The 21,863-nt window shown below is 37.8% G+C and overlaps 1 protein-coding gene across 2 annotated transcripts in view; it reads right to left on the reverse strand.

Moving 5' to 3' along the window:
• The window catches only part of Copg2 (COPI coat complex subunit gamma 2), a 106,726-nt gene that overhangs the window by 25,539 nt on the left and 59,324 nt on the right, over positions 1–21,863 (reverse strand). For both annotated transcript variants that reach the window (XM_051175856.1, XM_051175855.1), the window contains 10 exons: positions 21,469–21,536; positions 19,941–20,129; positions 12,480–12,575; positions 11,665–11,908; positions 9,449–9,524; positions 8,561–8,664; positions 7,570–7,695; positions 6,980–7,042; positions 6,379–6,518; positions 5,575–5,746 (listed from right to left, as the gene is read on the reverse strand). In XM_051175856.1, the coding sequence (XP_051031813.1) occupies positions 5,575–5,746; positions 6,379–6,518; positions 6,980–7,042; positions 7,570–7,695; positions 8,561–8,664; positions 9,449–9,524; positions 11,665–11,908; positions 12,480–12,575; positions 19,941–20,129; positions 21,469–21,536 (1,278 nt within the window). The remainder of the gene's footprint in view (positions 1–5,574; positions 5,747–6,378; positions 6,519–6,979; positions 7,043–7,569; positions 7,696–8,560; positions 8,665–9,448; positions 9,525–11,664; positions 11,909–12,479; positions 12,576–19,940; positions 20,130–21,468; positions 21,537–21,863) is intronic.

A 21,863-nucleotide genomic window follows, 5' to 3' on the forward strand; every position in this document is an offset into this window, starting at 1 on the left:
TAAGGAAAGAAGGACATCTAGTGCACTTGAAGGAGTGTGCCTGCAATGGGCAGGGCTACAATCTCTTCATGGGGTTTGCAATGCAGGTGAAGAAGTGAGAAGAGTAGGATGTGGTAGGACTGGCTTTACTCTTCTGACCTGCTGCTGGAAAGAAGGGGAAAGAAGAGAGTGGTTGACATGGGAGAGTTCACGGAATGGCAGTACAAGATGAGGAGCAGGTACAAGCAATGAAAACCCAGACCAGTGATCGGAAAGCTTCAGTAGTGGCGGTAGGGCAGCAATGGAAAATATCTGAGTATGAAAGCAGATATAGGAAGGAAGCAGGTCCTAGAGCCATGAGTCCTGAGTAAGATCAAGTGGCAAGTTGTAGCTTTTTTGAGGAAAGTATGGGCCATAGAGGAAAAGCAGGGAGTCTCCCGCTAAGCAAAGGCAAGAGAAGAAACAGGTTCCCAGCAAAAAGACTGGAGTGAGGAAGTGGGCACATCGAGACGCTGTAGCACAGGGTGGAGTGAGCAGCAGGAGCCAGGGCAGACACAGCCGGAGAGAACAGAGCAGGAGCAGGAAGAAGGGGTAGGAGCCAGGCAACCCGGGAACAAGCAAGTGGGGAGCCCAGAGGCAGAAGGAGGCCCGTAAGAGCACTCTGGTCAACTTGCAAGCCACACTTTGGGAAGAAAAACCAAACCAAACCAAACAGGGATGGGAAACAACCAGCAGGGAGAAATGTGATCTTAAACCAATGAATACTGCTTTGTGTAAAGGAATAAACCAGGAAGGGAAGGGAGTGGTTCCAACTAGAGAGTGCCCTATCCATCCATATGAGACAGGGAAGCCCTGAACTGCTAGAATGAGGTCATCTAATGGTCAGCACCAGAAAGCTGGGGACACAGAATGGGACAGCAAAGGCCAGGCAGCAGGGAGGCCTCCACAGCAGTGATTCTCAACCAGGGGGGGGGGTGGGATGGGGGGATTCCACCCGAGGGGCGGGCGGGGCATGGCCCCCACGTGGCCTATCAGAACATCAGAGGCAGAGCAGGGATCTGCTCACAACAGTAACACCACCCAGAAGAAGGTTCTGATAGGCTACTGGGGGGCCATGCACCCCTGGGTGGGAATCACTGGTGGAGGGGGGAACGGAGATGGCTACAGAGAAGGAAGGGTGAGCGGGTGGAGCCTGTGAGTCCAGGCAGATGGACGCATCAGAGTCATGACTGTCAGACTTGGAGAGACGGCCCTGTCAGTGCAGGGGTGACAGTGGCATCTATCTGATGCAGTGCAGAAGGAAGGTGTGAGAAGGATGAGAGCCTGTGAGGGTTTCCTGTCAGGGGCAGGGAGTGCAGTGCCCACACTGTGGTTCCTGCTGAGGACTGACGTGACAGAGATGGATGAGGCTGGCAGAGATGGCTGTGTGCAGACTTGAGACAGTCAGTCTGATGCCAAGAGGACCAAATGTGATGGAGCAGTGGGTGTGGAGGACAGGTCAAGCGGGGTCAGATTCAGAGGTGCACAGAATACACCAGAGCAGCACAGAGGGCACCGGAAGGAGCTTCAGGTGTTGAGAGTATGCCTCTACTTCTCTGGGCGGTGGAAGATAGAGCAGGGGACAGGGTTAGCTGGATGCAGGAGAGTTGTGAGTAGGCGAGGAGGACATGAGAAGAGAGGAGGAAGGAGCCAGCAGCGGAGAGAGCAGAGGGTGCAGAGAGGCTCAGGGGAAGGCACCACACTAAGAAGGTACACTCAGGATTTAGAGGGAAATGCAGAGATGAGGCCATGCCAATTTGGGTCAGGGGGTACAGGCAGGGTAGTACCTAGAAAATAATTAGCACTAGGTCACGGAAAAGCATGGCAAGATGGCTCAGGTCAGACTATGATTCCAAGCAAGAAAGTGGGTTTTTGTTTTTCCCACAACAGTACACCGAAGAGACTAGGATGGTTATAGCATCTGGACTCACTAGAGATTCCCCAGGCTTACAGGCTGGCAATGATCAGACACGGCTGGAAAGACTCCTTAGTCCATGCATCGATTGGAAGGTTCCAAGATAAGTGTGGATAAGTTCACATGAGAAAAATATAGGTGATGATTTTACCAGGAATAGCCCTGCAACCAAGTTAGAAAGTGACACTGAAGTAGGTGGCCCTAGGTCGGTAACAAAGTTTCAATCGAATTGGTCACACAGCTGATGAGAAATGAAAGGGTCAGGGGAGGATAGAACCAACTGAAATTGTGGCTCACCCTTGATAATGGAGCCAGTGCAGGAAAGCAACAGGCAGAATTCAGGGTTTCCAAGGTGGGCGGTGTTATCAGATCTCCAGGTTAAGCAATGAATGATATGCAGACTCTGGAGGCCTAAGCAGAGTTGCCTTTTTAAGAGAGGCAACTCAGGTGGACCTGCCTTCATTTATTATGGAAACAACTTCACTGATTTTAAAAAGCAGAAGGACAAAAAACAAAACAAAACAAAACAAACAAAAAAAAAAAACAACCAATCAAACAAACAAACGAACAAAAAAACCAAAACACAGAATAACATTAAAGAAAAGTCATAGGAAAGTAGTGGCATCATCACATGATTAAAGTGTAGAATTAGAAAATGTGAGTTTCGTTTAGTGGCAGGAAGATCACAAGCTGAAGGCCAGCCTGGGATACAGAGGGAGACCCTGTCTTAGAAAGGAGGGAAAAAAAAAAAAAAAAAAAAAAAAAAAAAAAAAAAAAAAAAAAAAATGGCAAAATAAAATTAAAAAAAAAAAAAAAAAAGATGTGTGGGGGAACAATGACAATTGAGAGAAGAGTTGGACATCGTTGAATTATATTTAACATGGCCTGCAACAAAATTCATATAGCCCCAATGGAAAAGGAGTAGTAAGGCCAGAATTCAAATTATTATACCTATCTATTAAACCCATATTCCTCTGTAAGATGCTTTGTTATTTTCATGTTGAAGGAATTCATAACCAAGAATTTCTATTTTTTCCCCTATGACCATAAGGAAAAATATTTTTCTGAGATAAGATACATATTAGAAGTAATAGAGTTTGAAATGACTGGTAATCTTTAGAGTATCCCTAATGGGAAAAATTGCAGTGCTAACATGAAGGGTGGGAGGGCAGATAAAGACTCCATTACCACCTGTGTCCTGGCATTTCACTTCGTCCACTGGAAAGTAGAGCTGACATTGGCTATGGATTACAAATTCATGAGTTCTAATAAAAACTAAAGAATAGAAAGGAGTATTCATGCCTATGGTAGGTCAAACAGAAAAATACTGAAACAAGATTAGAGTTTATAACCACATTCTGACACTGATCAGGAAACCCTCTGAATTTTAACATAAAGAGAATTCTCTAATTGCCAAATTTTTATATAAACAAACCCCAAATAGTCCTTAGCCAGCAGACCAAAAGTTAAAACCTCTGGGCTAATAAGGTATAAGATGTGTTTTAAAAAAGAAGTCACCTCCTCAGAAAAGAGGGCTGAGGTGATGTCTCTTGGTGGAAGTGTTTAATGTTACTGCTGTTTTCCTGTAATATATGTAACTACTGTGATTTCAGTATTGTTGTTCTGTGTATTTTGGTGTTGTAAAACTGTACTTCCTCTTTTAATCCCATTCCCTGGGGTGTGGGTCCCTGAGTTATCCCATATCAGCATGCACCTGAAGAGCTTGAGGAGCTAGTATTTTCAACTGGGAGTGGCTAGCTAGAGTTTTCAATGGGTTCAGATTTTACTTCCCTTTGTAATTAAGTGGAAAAGTAATAGCTTCCCTTAAAAATAAAACAGCCCATAAGTTTAGTGAGAAGTACAATGGTTGCAGAGGAATTCTGAAGGAAGGAAAGATGGATGTTGGAAAAATCCAGACAAAATGCATATTCTCCTGGGATGATGGCAAAAAACATAGAGCTACATTAAGGCTGGACCCGGATACAAGTTTGGAACATCAGCAAATAAAACTAGCTTTACTTGAGAGAACAGAAAGTTTAATTATTCCTAGCTGACATGCTTCAGATATATATATATATATATATATATATATATATATATATATATATATATATATATATATATATATCTGGAGGGAAAACCAGACCAGGAGAGCAAAGTGAAGCTACAAGGAAATGGAATGTGAGAAATTTCACAAAAGAGTAATGAAATTTAAAGGAGGAATATCAGGGTCCAGATAGGAAGTGCCTTCCCACCCAGGGGGTAATAGATCCAGATGGCTGTATAACAACAAACACAGTTCCACTCAGGATTGGAGGGAACAACCTGGGATTCAGACTCGGCAATGGTGCCAATGTGAATCTACCTCGTGCCAGAGTCTGAGTAGCTTAGTCTAGCACCCAACACAGATAAGACTGGTCAGGGGCTCCCATGAATGAACATCGAGGAACAGGGGCCATAAAATAAATTGGACTAAGCCTCAAATGTAACTGAATGATGACTGGGGATAACTATTTACTAATACTTTTATGATTACTTGTAACTCTGTAACTTCCCTGATGGTTGTTAATACTGTTCATTTCTGTATTTCCTGTATTTACTAGTAATAAAAACTGTTTAAATATTAACGTGGTATGTGTGTTTATTTCTGGCAAAGCTGGGTAACTACTGCTAGGTGTTCTGCAGTGAATATGGGAAAACTGAGTGGGGAAAAGAATTCAAGTGTGACAGATTCCAACATTTATAAAGATATTCTGTCAAGACCATTCTAAATCCTCAAATTATAAACTCTCACTAGCAGTTGGCTCTCTTTTAAACCCCTTATACTACCTCCACACCAAGATTGAACATAGGTCAAATAAATGATAATGCCTTTCTCAAATATGGACACAAAATGGTCGAGTAAACTAGTTATTAAGCTGAGACATTGCAGATGAGTCTTACACTACAAGATGATTAAAATAATGTGTTAAAATGCCAACCATCTGCTAAATAACCAAGTATTCCCAGGGACCCTGGAAAGAAACATCATGATTCTTATAAGACTCATCAGGTATTAGAACCTTCACGTAACAGTTACATTGTTTCAATAGAAGCCCCGAATTCACACTCGTACATGAACTGGCTTTTTGGAGTTCATTCCATATGGTGAGATGACTTGCTTACTTAGCCTTAATGCAAGGGGCTTGGTCCTGCTTCAACTGAATGTGCTAGGCTTTGTTGACTCCCCATGGGAGGCCTTCCCCTTTCTGAGTAGATGGGGGGGGGGGTTGGGGAGAGGTAGAGAGAGAGTGGGAGGAGGGGAGGGAAGGGGAACTGTGACTGGCATGTAAAATGAAATAGAGAAAAACAAAAAACAAAACAAAACAAAAACGCCTGAGTTCTTTTGGAGGCTATCACTGTATACATTCAGTTTCTCTTTTAACATTATCATCAGCACGTTTTTCTCACAGACTTAGTTTTGAAAGTAGTATTTCTACAGTAGTAACCAATTTCATAAACATACCCCCCCCCACACACACACACCATTAAGTTCTGGAAAGAACCACATTCTTAAACATTAAATACTTGTCTAGACATTCTAAGAGCTTAAGAGCTTGTTTTCGGAGCACTGAGCATCTTCTCCCTTCTAAAGTTAGTACCTGCTACAGGGTCCTCCTCCGGCAAGCGAACAAGTGTGTAGCATATCCCTGGCTGATTGTAAGTGAGGCTGGGGGCTGGGACGTAGCACAGCACTTCATAGGCATCAGATGGCTCCATCTGCACTGTCACCTTCTCCAGCAGCTGATCATTCAGAGTGTTGGTACAGTCAAACTGAAGAGTTAGCAACAGAAAAGTGGTAAAGAATAAGAAATGCTTTCCAGTGAGTTGTTTCTACCCACTCATAGTCCACAGTTCAGCTCTGGAATCCACTGCATTCATATAAACAACACTATAAGTCTCCTAAGATCTTTTTTTCTTCTGTTGGTATTAGGGATTGAATCCAGGCCTCACACCTGCCAAGTGTGTGCTCTCAGCTCCCCCTTAGCCTGCCTCTGTGAAACACAGACAGGCTTCTTTTTCGTTCTTAGTGTTGAACCATCAGGGTTTCTCTCCATGATACCATCACATACAAAGAAATATGACAACTATCAAATCTAAGTTCTTTGGACAACCCACTCAGTTTACCATGTTAAATGCTGATTTTTAAAATAGTTGAACACATACATATTGTCCATTTCTTGAGACATTCAATTTTATATTTTTAAATTTTAGTTATCAAAAATAGACCATCATCAGAAGAAACCTCTATATCTCTGGAAAAAACACTAAACAAAACTAGAACTACTGCTAAATTAACCCTCTATGAAAGGAACTAGAATCAAACTAATGGGAAGTGCTATTTGCTCCAAGCATACCAGCTTGTATTAGAAGGCCTAGAGAGAACCAACAGTTTTTTATCTCACCTGGAACACAATGTGGTCAGTAAACACGTGCTTGATACAGCGCACAAAGTATTCTGTCTCTGCCTCTGTGAGCTGGACAGGCTCAGAAGATTTGAACAAGGGCCCCAGATTCATAAACTCAGGAATGGCAGCCAACTGCTCTGTTAAGCACAAAGGGAAAGAAAAGTAGAAGCACTGTATGAAGAAGAAAGGAAGGGACTTAATTAAAATAATTTAGTTACCACGGCACAGAAAAAAAGTTTCATTTCTATGGCCTTACTAATAACTGAACACTTAACCAGTGGACTCCAAACTTCTGTGAAATTATAAAGATTATAGACTATGTTCCTATATGTGTTGGGGGGGGGGAGAAGGGGGAGAAACTAAATTGCTAATTTCTTTCCCTTTTAACCCAAAAAAGATGTACAAGAACAATACTCCCAGGTAGTAAATTAGTCACTGGCTAGTTCATGAACACCAAGTAATTGCAGCCACTATAACCTATGTCACAGGAAAATTTACTAAACTGAGAATTAATCGAACTGAGTAAAAGCAGTAGATGTTATTAATTTATGATGCCTAGAGATTATAAAGATTATTATTTGTACTCATAAAAACATACCTTGGAAAATATCTTGTCTGGAAGGAGCCAACTTCTCTGGCTTAGGAGTCACAAGCGTGATTTCTACAAAGACAGATATAAGCAATCAAGTGAGTTTCTTTCCACTGTTAGCTAACCTTGCATACAGAAAGAGATGAAGGCAGTAACTTTTAGCAGATACACAGTCGCAAACAGCTTCAAGTACTATGACATTTTGTATTAAATAACTTAAAAAAAAAAAAAACTTTTCATCTTGGGACATTTTCTTATTCTTGCTTTTGGGTATAATGCAAGGGACTTAAAATTAAAATTTTAAATTTAAACCAATGGTGCATACCTTAAACCCCAGCACTTGGGAAGCAAAAGCAGGTAAATCTCTGTGAGTTTGAGACTAGCCTGAGCAATAGAGTGAATTTCAGGAAAGGGCTATTATGTAGAGAAACCCTGTCTCAAAAAAACAAACAAGCAAAAATTTAAAAAATGAAAGAGATTAACTATGCTATTTTTAAAAAGCTTTTTCTAGGTTTCTTTTTAAATTTTGTTTTGTTTTGTTTGTTTTTTATAAATTACTTACACACAGAAAAACTAACAGAGTTAAACAGTTCTGTTACCTGACTTCTGTTCAAAGACAGGAGCCATCGCAAGAGGAATGGATTTCAAGTCAAATGGTTTTTCTGAAGGCTCTAGTGTATACTGGTGTAAGGCCTTTTCCATCCCTGGTATAGAGACTGTCAGACCTATAAACAGGAAAATCTCAGCATTATAATCTCTTCTCAAAGCTTTCTGTAGGAAGAGAAACATGTACCAAAAAATAATAACAAACAGCTTCAAGTACTGTGACATTTTGTATTAAGTGATTAAGAAAAACTTTTCATCTTGGGACATTTTCTTATTGTTACCCAAGAGAGTTAAAATTAAAATCCTGAATTTAGGCAATGTCATCAGTTGTATTACTAAAAGATCTCAAAAAAACCCTTTCACAGTGGTTCACCTAAGACCATTGAAAAACACAAATATTTACATTACAATTCATAACAATAGCAAAATCACAGTTATGCAGTAACAACAAAAATAACTTTATAGTTGGGGTCACCACAATGTGAAGAATTGTGTTAGAGGGTTGCAGCATTAGGAAGGTTGAGAACCACTGCTATAACCCAAGTAATCAAATTAAAGATTACTTATCAACTTATTATAAGCTGCCTCATTTCTTTCAAGGAAACATAGGAGCAGAACATAAAGTCAACAAAATGTGAGCATCTCTCATAAAATCAAATATTTAGCTATATGAGAACAAGAAAAGCAGAAGAAACAAAACTGGAGAGAATCATGTAAGAGGGAACCAAAGAAGAACCAGAGATAAGCAATATTCTTTGGATCCTTTTATACTTTAAAAAAATACGTATTATTTCAGAGGAATTGCTGTTATCAAATTAAAAAACACCTCTGTGAATGAATATAGGTTTCTCTAGAAATGGAATTTCATTCAAAGATTAAAACCATACAGCTGCCTAAAGGAATCAGCTAATATGTGAATCACCATAAAATAGGTTTGTCTACTTGAACAGAAGTGTTGCGTCTCCATAACCCTAATGCACTAACCATTGAAGATATATGTAGCATTCAGGGCCATCTGTCTCTGCTGTAGCACATTCAGGTAGAAGGTAGCTCGGTCCCGTACCTCATCATCAGTATCCATCATACACCTGTTCAGAAGGAATGGCATAGGTATGTTTCTATATCCCAAAGTTGTCCAACAGTTTTACCACCATTCCTGTAGAGCACAGTTGAGGTTATATGATATGACTTTTATGGCTCCTAAATTTCCTATGATTCTTGAACTGTTATGAAGTACTAAAGAAATGCTAATGCAAATCAGAATTACTACACTAGGAAACCTGAAGTTACTAGGAAGAACACAGTAACATGACATAATAATGAGAAGTCTAACCTTGAATCTGTAACTATAAGAGCCCAACACTAGGAAATGGAAATGTTACACTAAGGAGACAAAAAAAACAAACAAACAAAAAAAAAAAAAAAAAAAAAAAAAAAAACTAGCACTCAGTGCTGTTTGAATGGCAATCTGCTTCAATTAAACTTGTCAGTCTTGACTTATGACTTAACTGCTTTAAATATAAAATGCAATCACAAAACATTTGCTAAAAAGGCCTTTTCCTCACTAACTAGGGAATTATAAAGATCATGAAAGGCTAGCTTCAATTCTTCATATAAATTGTTTAATATCTCTTTCAAGTTAGTGATTACTGTACAAATTACTGTACATGTAAAAGAAACCTAAAACTCAAATTTCACATGTATCTTGCACATATATAATTATTAGAAATAGAAAAAACTCCATTTTCTCTTGACTAGCTCTGCTAGCTCTACACTTAGCCCTGCAGTGTGTCAGACATAGTGCGATGAGGTTTTTCAGTACGTAGCTGTATGGGGTTTGTGTCTTTCAGACGCTGGCATCCTTTTACATACCTTTGTAAGAGTACCAGTATGCTTGGGAGAAGGCCCTCATTCTGAGCTCCAAATTTAGCCAAAGCACTGACAGCAGCTATTGTGAAACATAAAAATGAAGCAACATAAATACTGGCTTCTCAGAGTTAAGCAATAAGCATTCTAAAAACAAATCAGACACTTGTGAGGCCAAGGCAGGAAGATTATTCAAAGTCTGAGACCAGCCTGGGTTATATAGTGAGTTCCAGGCCAGCGTGGGATACAAAGTGAGAGCTTGTATTAAAAAACAAAACAAAATAAAAACATACAAAAACCAAAAACAAATGAGAAACAACTAGTATTCAGTAGAAATAAAGTCTTGTTTCATTAGCAATTCCTTGATTACTTAAGCAAAAATAGAATTGTGAAACATCTATCAAGCTCTGCACAGGAACATTATACATCCAGTAAGGAAAATAGAATCATGTACATACCGTGTGTAAGCTGTCTCTACCCCATGACAGCTTCTCCTATACCCTCTGACATGATTCAGTTCAAATCTCAACTAGTGCCAAGAAACTATTATTAAAATTCTTTTCATTCAACAAAGATTTAATGTTCACCTAAATATTACCTGTGGCAAAGGCTGAGTGGTAAAAAGATAAAAGACATGGTCTTTGAATGAGACTGTTTTACCTAGTAAATCTCTGGCAGAACTCTAATCAAGATACTAGGTAAGTACAAAGATGGGGGCTTAGGTCAGATAAGGAACTGAGACACTACTGAAACTAATTTCGTAGAATAGTTAGTTTAGCTGGAGCAAAAGACTAGAGATAAACTAAAATACACATATAGCTCAACCTCAATGTCTTAAAGGTTACATTATCCCACATAAGTATAGGATATATTTGAGATTGTTTTTAAAGATTTATTTTGGTTATTCTTAATTATATAAAGTGTACATGCCTATGTGTAGGTACACACACACACACACACACACACACAGAGAGAGAGAGAGAGAGAGAGAGAGAGAGAGAGAGAGAGAGAGAGAGAGAGAGAGTGCAGGTGCTGGAGAGGCCAGAAGTTTCAGAACCCCTGGAAGCTGGAGTTACAGGTAGAGCCAAAATCAGGTCCTTGGCAAGAACAGTAAGTACCCTTAACAGATAAGTCAGCTTTCCAGCCCAAATGTGTGTTATTTTAATGTCCATTCTTCATAATCCACTAGTAAAAAAACAAAATATCTGTGACACTAGAAGCAGATCAGCTAGGGATCAGAATGAATGAAAGCCTAATCCTGTACCCAATGACAGAAGAGAATGAAGAAACCAGTTAAGGAGGCCAAAGTGACAGGACTGTGGTAAGGAACAGATGAAGTTTCAAAGCTTTCTGAGAGGATCAAGTGAAGATTTCAGTTTGGATTAGTTTGAATTTCACATTACATATGGGGTGGACGGTGGACATTCATATTCAGGAAATGTCATGCCTACCAACAGTGCTCCCCCCCCCCACCAAAAAAAAAAAAAGCAATTCAGAAGAGTGTATATAGTGATAAGACAATTCTAAGAAGGGCCAATTAATGTACTAGAAAGGAAGACTATAAATAGACCAAGGGATGACAGAAAACTGAAATACACTATGGAAACAAAGGAAGAGTTTCCTTAAGCAGCCATTCAACAGTTTATGAAGTTGAGATGTGAACTAAGATCAAAATTATCAAGTAGTCTGATTTTCCCACTAAATTATATGTAATTTTAAAAATGACTTGAGAGGTCATTTTTAAAGGAGAGGTTCAAATTTTATTGAGCTGAGAAGAAAATGGGAAACGAGCCTAATGATGGCTTCTGTGAGTTTATCTGTAAATGAAGTTTAAGGATAATGTCAGGAGTTAATGTGAGACAGGATTACAGGATAATTTACCTATATTAGTGGAAAAGACTAGAATCACTTAAAATGTATATATGGACACATCCATACATACATCCTATATATACTTTTACTATTGGTTTAATGAAAAAATTAGAGGTATCACTATAGTAATACCTGTTACACTGAAAGGCAAGGACTGTAGAACTCCAATTCAAGGCAAAAATCTGCATGGAAGTTGGAACACAAAGGAAGAGCTGTATATCTAGACTCAGAGTATCCTCCAAAATCACATCACACCTGTAACTTCATTTTCCAATTTCATTACTACCCTCTTGAATTATATATTTTGAAAGACCAGCAATTATATCACTAGTTGTGATCTAATGACTCACCAGCTCTGACAGCCTCATTCTCCAGGACTACCCTATTAAAAATGAATCTGATATACTTGGAGGGGACAGGAGTTCTAGGGCCCTCTTTGCCCAGTAAGTGTAGAATCTTAGTAGCCAGAACGGTGTGTTCACAATCCTCAATGAATTCACAGAGGTGGGCTAGGCCAGCTTCTTTACTCTCAGGGTTCTCTTCCACAATGCTGATAATGCAGTCCACAATGGCCTTTTTGTATTCGAAACCTCCCTGACAGAAGAGAAGACAACACTACCATTAGTTCAGGGTCTCTGCCCACCCCCACAACAATTACCACTGTCATTCCCACTCTGACGACTTTTTTCTCTTTTTGAAAAATGCTTGTATTTCGATATTCATGCTTATATTTTTCACCGCCTCATCCCCATTTTAAGAACTTTTTTTTAAAAAAAGAAATGCTTGTATTTCAATATTCATGCTTATTATAGTTCAGTTAACTTCCTTTATTTAACAATAACAATAAAGTTTTTTCCCCTTCAAGTGGGAAAATAACCAGCCATGATAATAGAGCAGTTGGGGTTATTTGTAGTATTTGAGAGGCATACAGAAATGAGAAGGAAATATATTTAACATACAATGAAGAAATGTTTGAAAATACTAATGGGAGGTGAGTGCAAGGGAAGTGAGGGTTGAACATGATTAACATACACTGAATATATGTATAAAATTCTCAAAGAATTAAAAAAAATACAAACTATGCAAAAGTGAGTTAACAACAACAAGCAATCAAGGGAATTGAAGGGGACAAGTTCCTATGTTTAAAAAGTCGTCTGCTACCTACATCATCTCGAAGCATGTTGGAAAGGAAAGTCATCATGACGCTGTGCTTTCGAGGGTACTTCTGACAGAGAGCACTAATTGCCTGTACAACCACCACCTGTGGAAAAGCACAGAACAGTCAAAGGAGTTGAAAACATTCCTTGTACTTGGTTAGGGTTTTTCAGCATAAATAAGATAGCTGTTCTCCTCTATGGTAATTTATACATTTAATATGATTCCAATAAAAATGGCAATAAAAAATTCTTTATTTTGATAAGGAAAACAAGCATACAATCATAGCTAGGAAAAGAATAAAAACAGCTTCGATGGGGAGTTAAGAGTTGCTAACAGGGTAAACAAAGTTTACTAAATACTGTGTGTGGCAAAGATGTACAAATAAGTGAACAATATATAGAAAAGCAGAAACAAGCACATATGGAACTTGAGTAAAACACAGACGTGTAAGACTGACAAATGTAACTATACAAAAAAAAAAAAACAAAACAAAAACAAAAAACAACAACAAAAAATAAACCAAGGCAGAAAGCAAAAACAACCCATTCTAACACAGGAGATAAATGGAAAACTCAGACAAAAAAGTAGTAACATGTTTCATGTTTGTATTCTTAACATATAAGCAGTCTTTAAATTACTGAGAAACAAAGACAAGATTCTGTAGAAAATGTAGTGGAAAAACTCAACAGACAACTCATAAAGAGAGGCCTTGGATGACCTTCAGAAATGCAGAGGATTACTAGAAATGTTGGGGAGACAGATCAATGGGTATGCTCAGCAAGTGTGGGGACCCAGATCTGGGTACAGTAGTGAGCATCTGTAATCCTAGTGCTTCCCTAGAAGAAGGGAGAAGGGACCAGGAGAATGCTGGGAAGCGAGCTAGCAGTGGATAAGTTAGCTTGGTGAGTCTGGTAGCAAACGGAGAATCCACCACAGACAAGGTGGGAGTGAAGGGCTGACACTTAAGGGCTGTCCTCTGGCCTTTACACATGGTTACAGGCATATTTGCAAGCAAACATTATGCAAACAAGGATTTTAAAAGGGAAAGATGTTTAATTTTCCTCATAAAAACAGAATTCAAATTAAAACCACACACTGAAACACCATTTCTTATCCAAAAGGTTGGCAAACTACAATAGCTCAACACACATTACTAGTAATTTTATGGGAAAATAATACTTTTATACACTGCTGGCAACATTTAGCATGCTCTATGAATGATGTATTTATTATATTTAGCTTTTATCATAAAAATGCCTTGAGGACACAGATCTAATGTTTTGAAAAATACCTGCCCCAAGTATCCATTGCAGTACTGTTGCTAAGTAGAAAATAACTAAACAGAAGACTAGTTCAGTTAGCTACATTCCACACAGCTGCTGGGGTATTATGCAGCTGTAAAGAAAAAAGAATCTCTGAGAGTTTGGGGTCAGCCTGGTCTACAGAGCAAGTTCCAGAGCAGCTGAGGCACAGAGAAACTCTGTCTCGAAAAATATGAAAAAAAAAAAAAAAAAAGAAAAGAAAATTTAAAAAAGCATATCTCCTCCCAAAATCTTTGAATGACTTTTTATTTTTAAGTTGAAAAGTAAAAGCACTGTAAAAGAACACAACAGAATGCTATCTTTGATGGCCAATAAAACAAGAAACATGCATGTATCTCATACTTATAAAAGGTGTACTAAAGACAAATATGCAAGCAAATAAAAGTCTTATAAGGAGCTATGGGAGGAGACATGAGAGGAAGTGATACTTTTCTGAATATATCAATACTTCTTTGAATGTACTATATATCAAAAATGAAATAATTAAAATGGGAGGGCAATACTAAAACTGAAAGCAAGCTGAAATTAGTCTGTTTAGACTATAAGAGATTTATGGTAATTGGCTTAAAATAAAAGAATCGATCCAAATAATATGGACAATATTCAACCACTCTTTGGGTAATTACAGTTCTCGTATTATACACACAGAAAACAGCAGCAGTTAACAGTAGGGTACACTTAGCTTTTCAGGGTTTCATTTATAGATCACAACAATCTATGGATTATTACTATTATCATCTCCTTGCTACAGCCAAAGGAACTGAGGCAACCAGAGTCACACATCTAGTTATAAAATCTTCTTCTTCCTTTTTTAAAGACAGAGTTTCTCTGTATAGTCCTGGCTGTCCTGAAACTGGATCTCTAGACCAGGCTAGCCTTGAACTGACAGGTCTGCCTACCACTGTCTCCTGGGTGCTGTGATTAAAGGTATGTGCCACTACCAGCTGCTTAGAGGTCATTTTCTTAACCACACAGATTCCTCCAAAATTAACTGCTTCATCTGATATTTAAAATGAGTCTTGTGCATGCGTTGCAGTAGGGAAAGCACTTAGGAGTCACACACCAGGCATGGATTCATTCAGCATTAGTAAACATTATTAGTTTTCCAAAATGACTGTACTTATACTTCCATTTAATATATGTAAGTTTTGGTCTGCCTCATCTTCATCAAGGTAGGGAGTATCCAAGAAACTTCCAAAACAAAACAACATAGGCTATTGCCATTTCCTGGGTTGCTTCCTAAAACTTGAATGGCAGGTTTTGAACTTTGGATGCCAGGTGTTCATCCTTCTTTTAGTTCACTGATGGATCCAAGGGAGGAGTCAATGCTTTTTAACAAAAGAAGTTTTTAGGTACATGTTTTATGTACTGTAGTTTTGTAAGATTAAATGTTTGCTTTGGTTAAGGAAAGCAGGTCTATTGAAGTCTGACCCTGAAGAAAACAAAGTAGACCCTTCTCAAGTTTTTATCTTCTGGAATACAGAGAATATAAAGGGCTTTTATAGGACATGATATTATAGTAAAACAGCATACAGGAAATGAATGGGCTGAGCAGGGATAGTCTCTTTAGAAGCTATCTTAGTGTTTTTTGTTTTTTTTTGTTTTGTTTTTTTTTTTTTTTTTTTAAGTTGATCTGAAACTACTTCTTAGGGTTCTGTGGTGGTTTGAAAGAAAACAGAGACAGCACTTCCCAAAGGGAATGGAACTATGAGGTGTTGCTTTGTTGGAGTAGATATAGCCTTGCAGGAGGAAATGTGTCACTTTGGAGGTGGGCTTTAAGGTTTCATTTGCTCAAGCTACATTCAGTATGGTAGACAATTCACTTCCTGTTGCATGCAACTCAAGACATAGAACTCTCAGCTCCTTCTCCAGCACCATGCCTGCCTGTGTGCCACCATGTTTCCTGCCATGATGATAATGGACTAAATCTCTGAACCTGTAAGCCAGTCTCAATTAAATATTTTCTTTTATAAAAGTTGCTGTGGCCATGGTGTCTCTTCACAGCAATTGAAACCCTAAATAAGACAGGTGCCATCTGCATTTTCTTTTTGGATTAACCAATTCATATGGATGGGGTAGGGGAGGAAAAACATGTGAAAAAGATGGACTTTTAAAAGATTAAGGAAAGGTACAATATCAACTGGCCAGTCAAGATGAGCCCACTGGTACAATAGTAGCAATTTATGGTTGAGAGGGGAGGGAGAGACATTTTCTTCAGTGGTTTAGCCACTGTGTAAGTTATTCACAATCCTGTAAACAACATTAAAGAAACTCATTGGGAAACAAACCACCCCTCACCCCCCACACAAACACAACATGAAAGCAGAAATGCAAAGAGGATAATGGTATGAAATGTGTATGTACATGTTTGCTGATATAAACCAATAAAAATGCAAAGACAGAAAAGAAGGGCAAAGAAAAGTTAACACTAGGTTAATGACAAGATTGGGGTGGGGACAAAAACTAACATCCCCAACTGTTTCATATCTAAATTCTCCTCTCCCTAAACAAATAAAACACTTAATGTTGTTCTGAAGATTTTCTTGTACTTTCATTTTTTACAGTATAAATATGATTTTTGCCTACACTGTTACATTCCTCAGCATCAATACTTTATCCTATTTGAATGGAAGATGAGATGACGTCTGTAATGCTGAGCAGGGATAAAGTTGGGGATGCAAGAGAATTGAAAGTAAATATAAATTCCTTACTAGTTCTAGTTTGTCAGATTTTATGTCTTGTTTTTAAAATTATATATACATATATGCGCGCACGCACACGCGCACACACACACATACACACACACACACACACACACACACACCCCTCTAACAAGAAATTACTCTTAGGTAGGAGCAATCATGTTAAGGGTGATGGCTTGCCCCTTTAAGCAAACAGGACTTCTTTGAATCATTTTATAAAAGCAGAACTGAGGCAGTGGTTGATCAACTGAACACATCTTGAGCAAGACCAATAAAAAGTATGCATGTGCATGAACAAATATGTGTATCTGTTTTACTCTGGGTCATGAAGATGCCCTCACTGTTTTTTTTTTTTTTAACTACTTATTGTTTTTCTTTATACAATCAAATCTGCAACCCAGATGGTACTCATTTCTGTCTATAGTATGAGTGAAGGGGTTATGAATTATATTTTCTCTATGTGATTATCTAATTTTGATGAATTTTATCATAGTCAACACAGTATCTAAAATAAAGAATGTCAGAGTCAACAATTAAAGACAAGGAAACAAAAAGAAAGATTTAAAACGGACCTAGTAAAAATGATATAAACATTGAATGTTTGATGGCAGATGAAGACACAGAATGGTAAGCTCGGGAAGGGCATTTAAAATAAGAAAATACAGGTTTGGGTTTCAGGTGTGCTGCTAATGCCAATGTGATCTTATGTCAGTCACCTTTCACCCTCAATGGATCCCCACCCCCATATAAACACAAAGAGCACAATGAATATTAGTCATTTTATTAGTTTACCTAAGAGGACAATGGATCTCATATATGAGTATGGTTACACAGATCTGTAACAGGCATTTAGAAGTTATTTCTGCTCAAAATCATTGACTTGGGTCTACAAAATTAAAAGCAAGATAAAAGCCTGGAATCTTTTTTTTTTTTTTTTTTTTTTTTAATCTTTTATCTATTTCCTTTAACTTTGGGCCAGTCACCTGCTTATTTTGCATAAAGGTATGTCAATCTACTCAAAAAGAGCATAAAAATTGTGGTACCCATCTAGTTCCATCCCCTTTAAGGCTGTATACACAAAGGTAACAGTAATTGAGACAGCTCATAACTAGCTATAATACCCCATTCCAAACCTCCAAAAAGTGTCTTTAGTCATGTCTTAAACCTGTATTTATCTTAGATTCTAGAAACAGAAGAACCTCAACCTCAAGGACAGATCAGACCATTATGAAATCATTTTCAGGCAGAAGCAATGTTAGGAGAACTGGCTTAAACCCTCAAGTATTAACAACTTCTCTGAACCATTTTGTAGAATCAGACTGAGACAATAACCAACTCCATGTAGTGACATTGATTCAATCTCTTTTTTCTGCTTCCCTGCCTGACCGTTTCTTTTGTAGTCTTCCTTGATGGATTCCTTTCCAGGTATCTTTACCACTTCTTACCATTCTTCAGTTTCCTAATGTACTCAAATAATATACCCATGGAATTTTGTTTACTCTTTGGTACTTCTATGACTGCTATCATTCTGTACAGAACCTACAACTTGCCCAGTATAAGTAACACACACAACTGAAATGCTCTCACAGCTCAAAAAGTGAAGTTGTAGGATTCTCTTTTTTCTTTCCCCTTTTCAGCCAGGCATGGCTACTATAATCTCTACCCTTTTGTGACTCTAAGGCCAGCCCAGGTTACCTAGTCAGAACCTGACTCAAAAAGAAAATATAAAAACAAACACAAAAAACAACAACAAACTCACTTTTATTAGACATTGGATTTTTAAAATTCTACAAATAGGTGTACAAAAGGATAATTAAATATTTCTAATGAGTGATACCTAAGTTTTAAGTGTCCTTTAATTTTTAATCTGTCTAAGCTTTTTAATTTTCTAAAACTGAAGCCAGTAAAATACTATCCAATCTTGGTTGCATTCTGCTTGACTGTTTTTTCAGACAAGAGTCTTACTATTTACCCAGGATGCCCTAGAATGTGTATGTACTCAAGCTGGCCAAAACTCATGATGCTTCTGTCCTGGCCTTCTAGGGTTAGGGTTATGGGTACATACTATCATTCCACATTTATATCCTATTTTTGTAGGGTTTGAAAACTATGGTGATTTTAGAGTTTTGAAAGGATTGTAAAGAATAAAAATAAATAATATATGTAGATAATTTCAGGAGCCTGGATCAGCTAAAGCATTTATTTTATGGTCATTTAGAGAAGTCTGACAACTTCCATTCTAAAACATTATCCTTAGCAATGTACTTTCTCTACCATTCCAGTTTATTTTGGCAAACAGCTGCAAAACAATTTTTAAAACACTGCAAGGTTTTAAAGCATCTACTTTGTTTACTTTTTCATATAAAGTAGACAGCAATAGTCCCTTGTGCTACATGCTAGATATTAAAAAAGAATGACATGGTCTTCTCTTTTTTACACCAAAACTTATTGTCCTTTGAACATTTTAATACGTTGTCTCTGGTTCTACTCAGCACTTTATTAGAAGTGCTAACTGTTTTAATAAGGTAAGAAAAAAGGAAGCAAAGATCTTTGGATTCAAAATAAGGAAACCTTTTCATTTATACAGGATATTATTATTTATACAGATTATTTCAAACAACGTAGGCAATAAAGGAATTCAGAAAGGTCACATGATACCACGTGAATATGGTATATAGTTTTACACACTAGTAGTAAATAACTATTAGATTACTTAATTTTCAAATAAAGATACTATGGTGGTTTGAATAGGAATAGCCCCCACAGACTCATGTGTGTGAATGCTTAGCCCATAGGGAATGGTACATTTAGGAGGTGTGGCCTTGGTGGAGTAGGCTTTGTTGGAGGAAGTATGTCACTTGGAGGCAGGCTTTGAGGTCTCATATGCTCAAACTATGCCTAGGGTGGCTTGCAGTCTCCTTCTGCTGCTTGCAGATCAAGATGTAGAATGCTCAGCTCTTCTCCAGCACTATGTCTGGTTGCATGCCACCACCATGCTTCTCTCCATGAGGATAATGGATTAAACCTCTGAAACTGTAAGCCAAACCCAATTAAATGTCTTCCTTTATAAGAGTTGTCATCGTCACGGTATCTCTTCACAGCAATAAAACCCCAAGAAAGATACCAAAGCACTCCAATAGGGAAAGGAAACCCTTTAACAAGTTATGCTAGAATAACTGGGTATGGGTATAGGAAAACACTGAACTTACCATACAAACATTAATTCAAGTGGTCACAAACCAAAATGTAAAAGATACACAAGTCAAAACATCTAGAATACAGCACATCTTTACAACTTGGGGAAAGATAAAAGTTATTTAGATAGGATACAGCAGTACCTAGGAAGGAAAAGAATGATAGTGCAGACTTCATAAATATAAAAACCTTCTCAAAAGACACTGTAAGTAAACCATAGACCTAGAAAAGGTCTCTTTAAAATCTTACCTTGAACTCATCTGAGATTTCAGATACAAAAGAAGATATCTGCTTCATGAGCCTGTCCACACTGCTCTCACTTCCTGTTTTGAGCAATGTAGTAATGGCCAGGGTAGCAATGCTTCTGTTTGAGTCTGTGATTAAGTTCTCTAAATCCAGGTTGCAGGCAGTAACAGCTGAGGGGTGCTTCATTGCCACCTTGAAGAAAGTGGCAAGGGGGAAAAAAAAAAAGCACACTGTTGTTGATAAAGGCCAGAGCTTAAAATTTAATAAAGTGACAATCTAAAGGGAACAATATAGGCCAAAAGTAATCATCATCTATGGTCACTTAACAAGTTCCAGACCAGCCTGGGGTACCTGACACCCTGTCTCAACTCTTCCCTGCCCAAAGTAATTGTTTTTTAACTAACAAGGTTTCACTTGATAAATAAGTGATGACCACAATATAGCATAGTAGTCTCCTTTGTTAACCTTTCCATAGAACCTTAACAATAACATCAGTCTCTTTTATTGTAAGTGGGACCTGTTATCTCCTTATAGTTTATGTGTTCATAAGTATCTGTTCACTAAACATTAGAAAAAGATCTATTATGGTAAATGCTGATTAACAAAGACATTCTGTCATTTCTAAAACACCCCTACAATTAAACAAATTCCTGCCATACTAGCTTATCAACTGCTGCTGAAATATGTTGTGCCATCTCTCTGTCTTTCCTATATGGGGCTTAGAATATCTGACCCCTAATTCTGAAAATGTGAAACTGCTCTCCAGATCTTTATCAGTAAAACTCATTCAACAGGAAAAGATGACCCAGCCTGATGAAAAAAATCTTCATTTATCCATGCAGCACAGAGTCACATGCGTTGTGTAGAAATCTGTGAATATTTTAATGGTTTGGTATTCACTAGAATTAATATAAGAAGTAGCATCATACTATATAACCTCTCTAAAATTCACAAACAAATAAATTCTAAGATATAACTCGTATAATGATTAGAGATAAGGAATTGATAAAACTGTTAAATCTTTGTACATTTTTCTATGATTTTCATTAACCACAAAGGCTATAAGCATAGGTAGTATGATTATAATGACTAAAGAACTGAATCTCTTACTTAATCTTTTGTTTTGTTTTGTTTTTATCAAGACAGGGCTTCTCTGTAGCTTTGGAGGATGTCCTGGATCTCATTCTGTAGACCAGGCTGGCCTCAAAGTCAGAGATCTGCCTGTCTCTACCTCCTGAGTGCTAGAATTAAAGGTCTGACTCCCTTACTTAATCTTAATAAACTTAAATTGCCATTGTGAATGGCCTCCATACTGAGCAGTATAACACTTGAACACAAAGTACTCAGAAGTCAGAAATTAATTGTAATCCTCCATGGACTAATGGTATAAATGTCTACAACTAAGGTCCCAAGTACAAATAAGGTGCTACAGATGTGACGCCATAGGCTAAGCTCAAGAGAAAGCCAAATGCTTTGTATTGAATGTTTCTGAACTAAACATGCAAGTCTAGATTATCAACGTGATACCTACTTTGTTCAAGGTCCGCACAGCTGCGTATCTCAAGGCTGGTTTAGGAGAGCTACAGAAAAGTTGAAGAACTGGAAAAGGGGAAACAGAAAAGTCAGTGTGCATCCTGTTCACCATACAGCTGAAAATTACAATGTGTAATGATTATGTTCATTGTATCAGGATTAGATCACGGCATCAAATCTACATGTGAACAAAAACATCATCAAAAACAGAAGAAAAAAAGCACTGTTTGTTCAGTTATAAAAACTTTAATAGAAAGCAAGGTTTGCTTTTCTTCTCCAGTAATTAATATCTCAATTAATATTTTAATTTAAATAAATAGAAACAGGACTAGTTGTGGAGGCAAATATGTTTTCTAAACATTAAAGAAAACTGAAGTCATTAACAAGTTCCTT

The sequence above is a fragment of the Phodopus roborovskii genome, unplaced genomic scaffold, assembly GCF_943737965.1.
Source record: "Phodopus roborovskii unplaced genomic scaffold, PHOROB, whole genome shotgun sequence".
NCBI classification, from domain to species: Eukaryota; Metazoa; Chordata; class Mammalia; order Rodentia; family Cricetidae; genus Phodopus; species Phodopus roborovskii.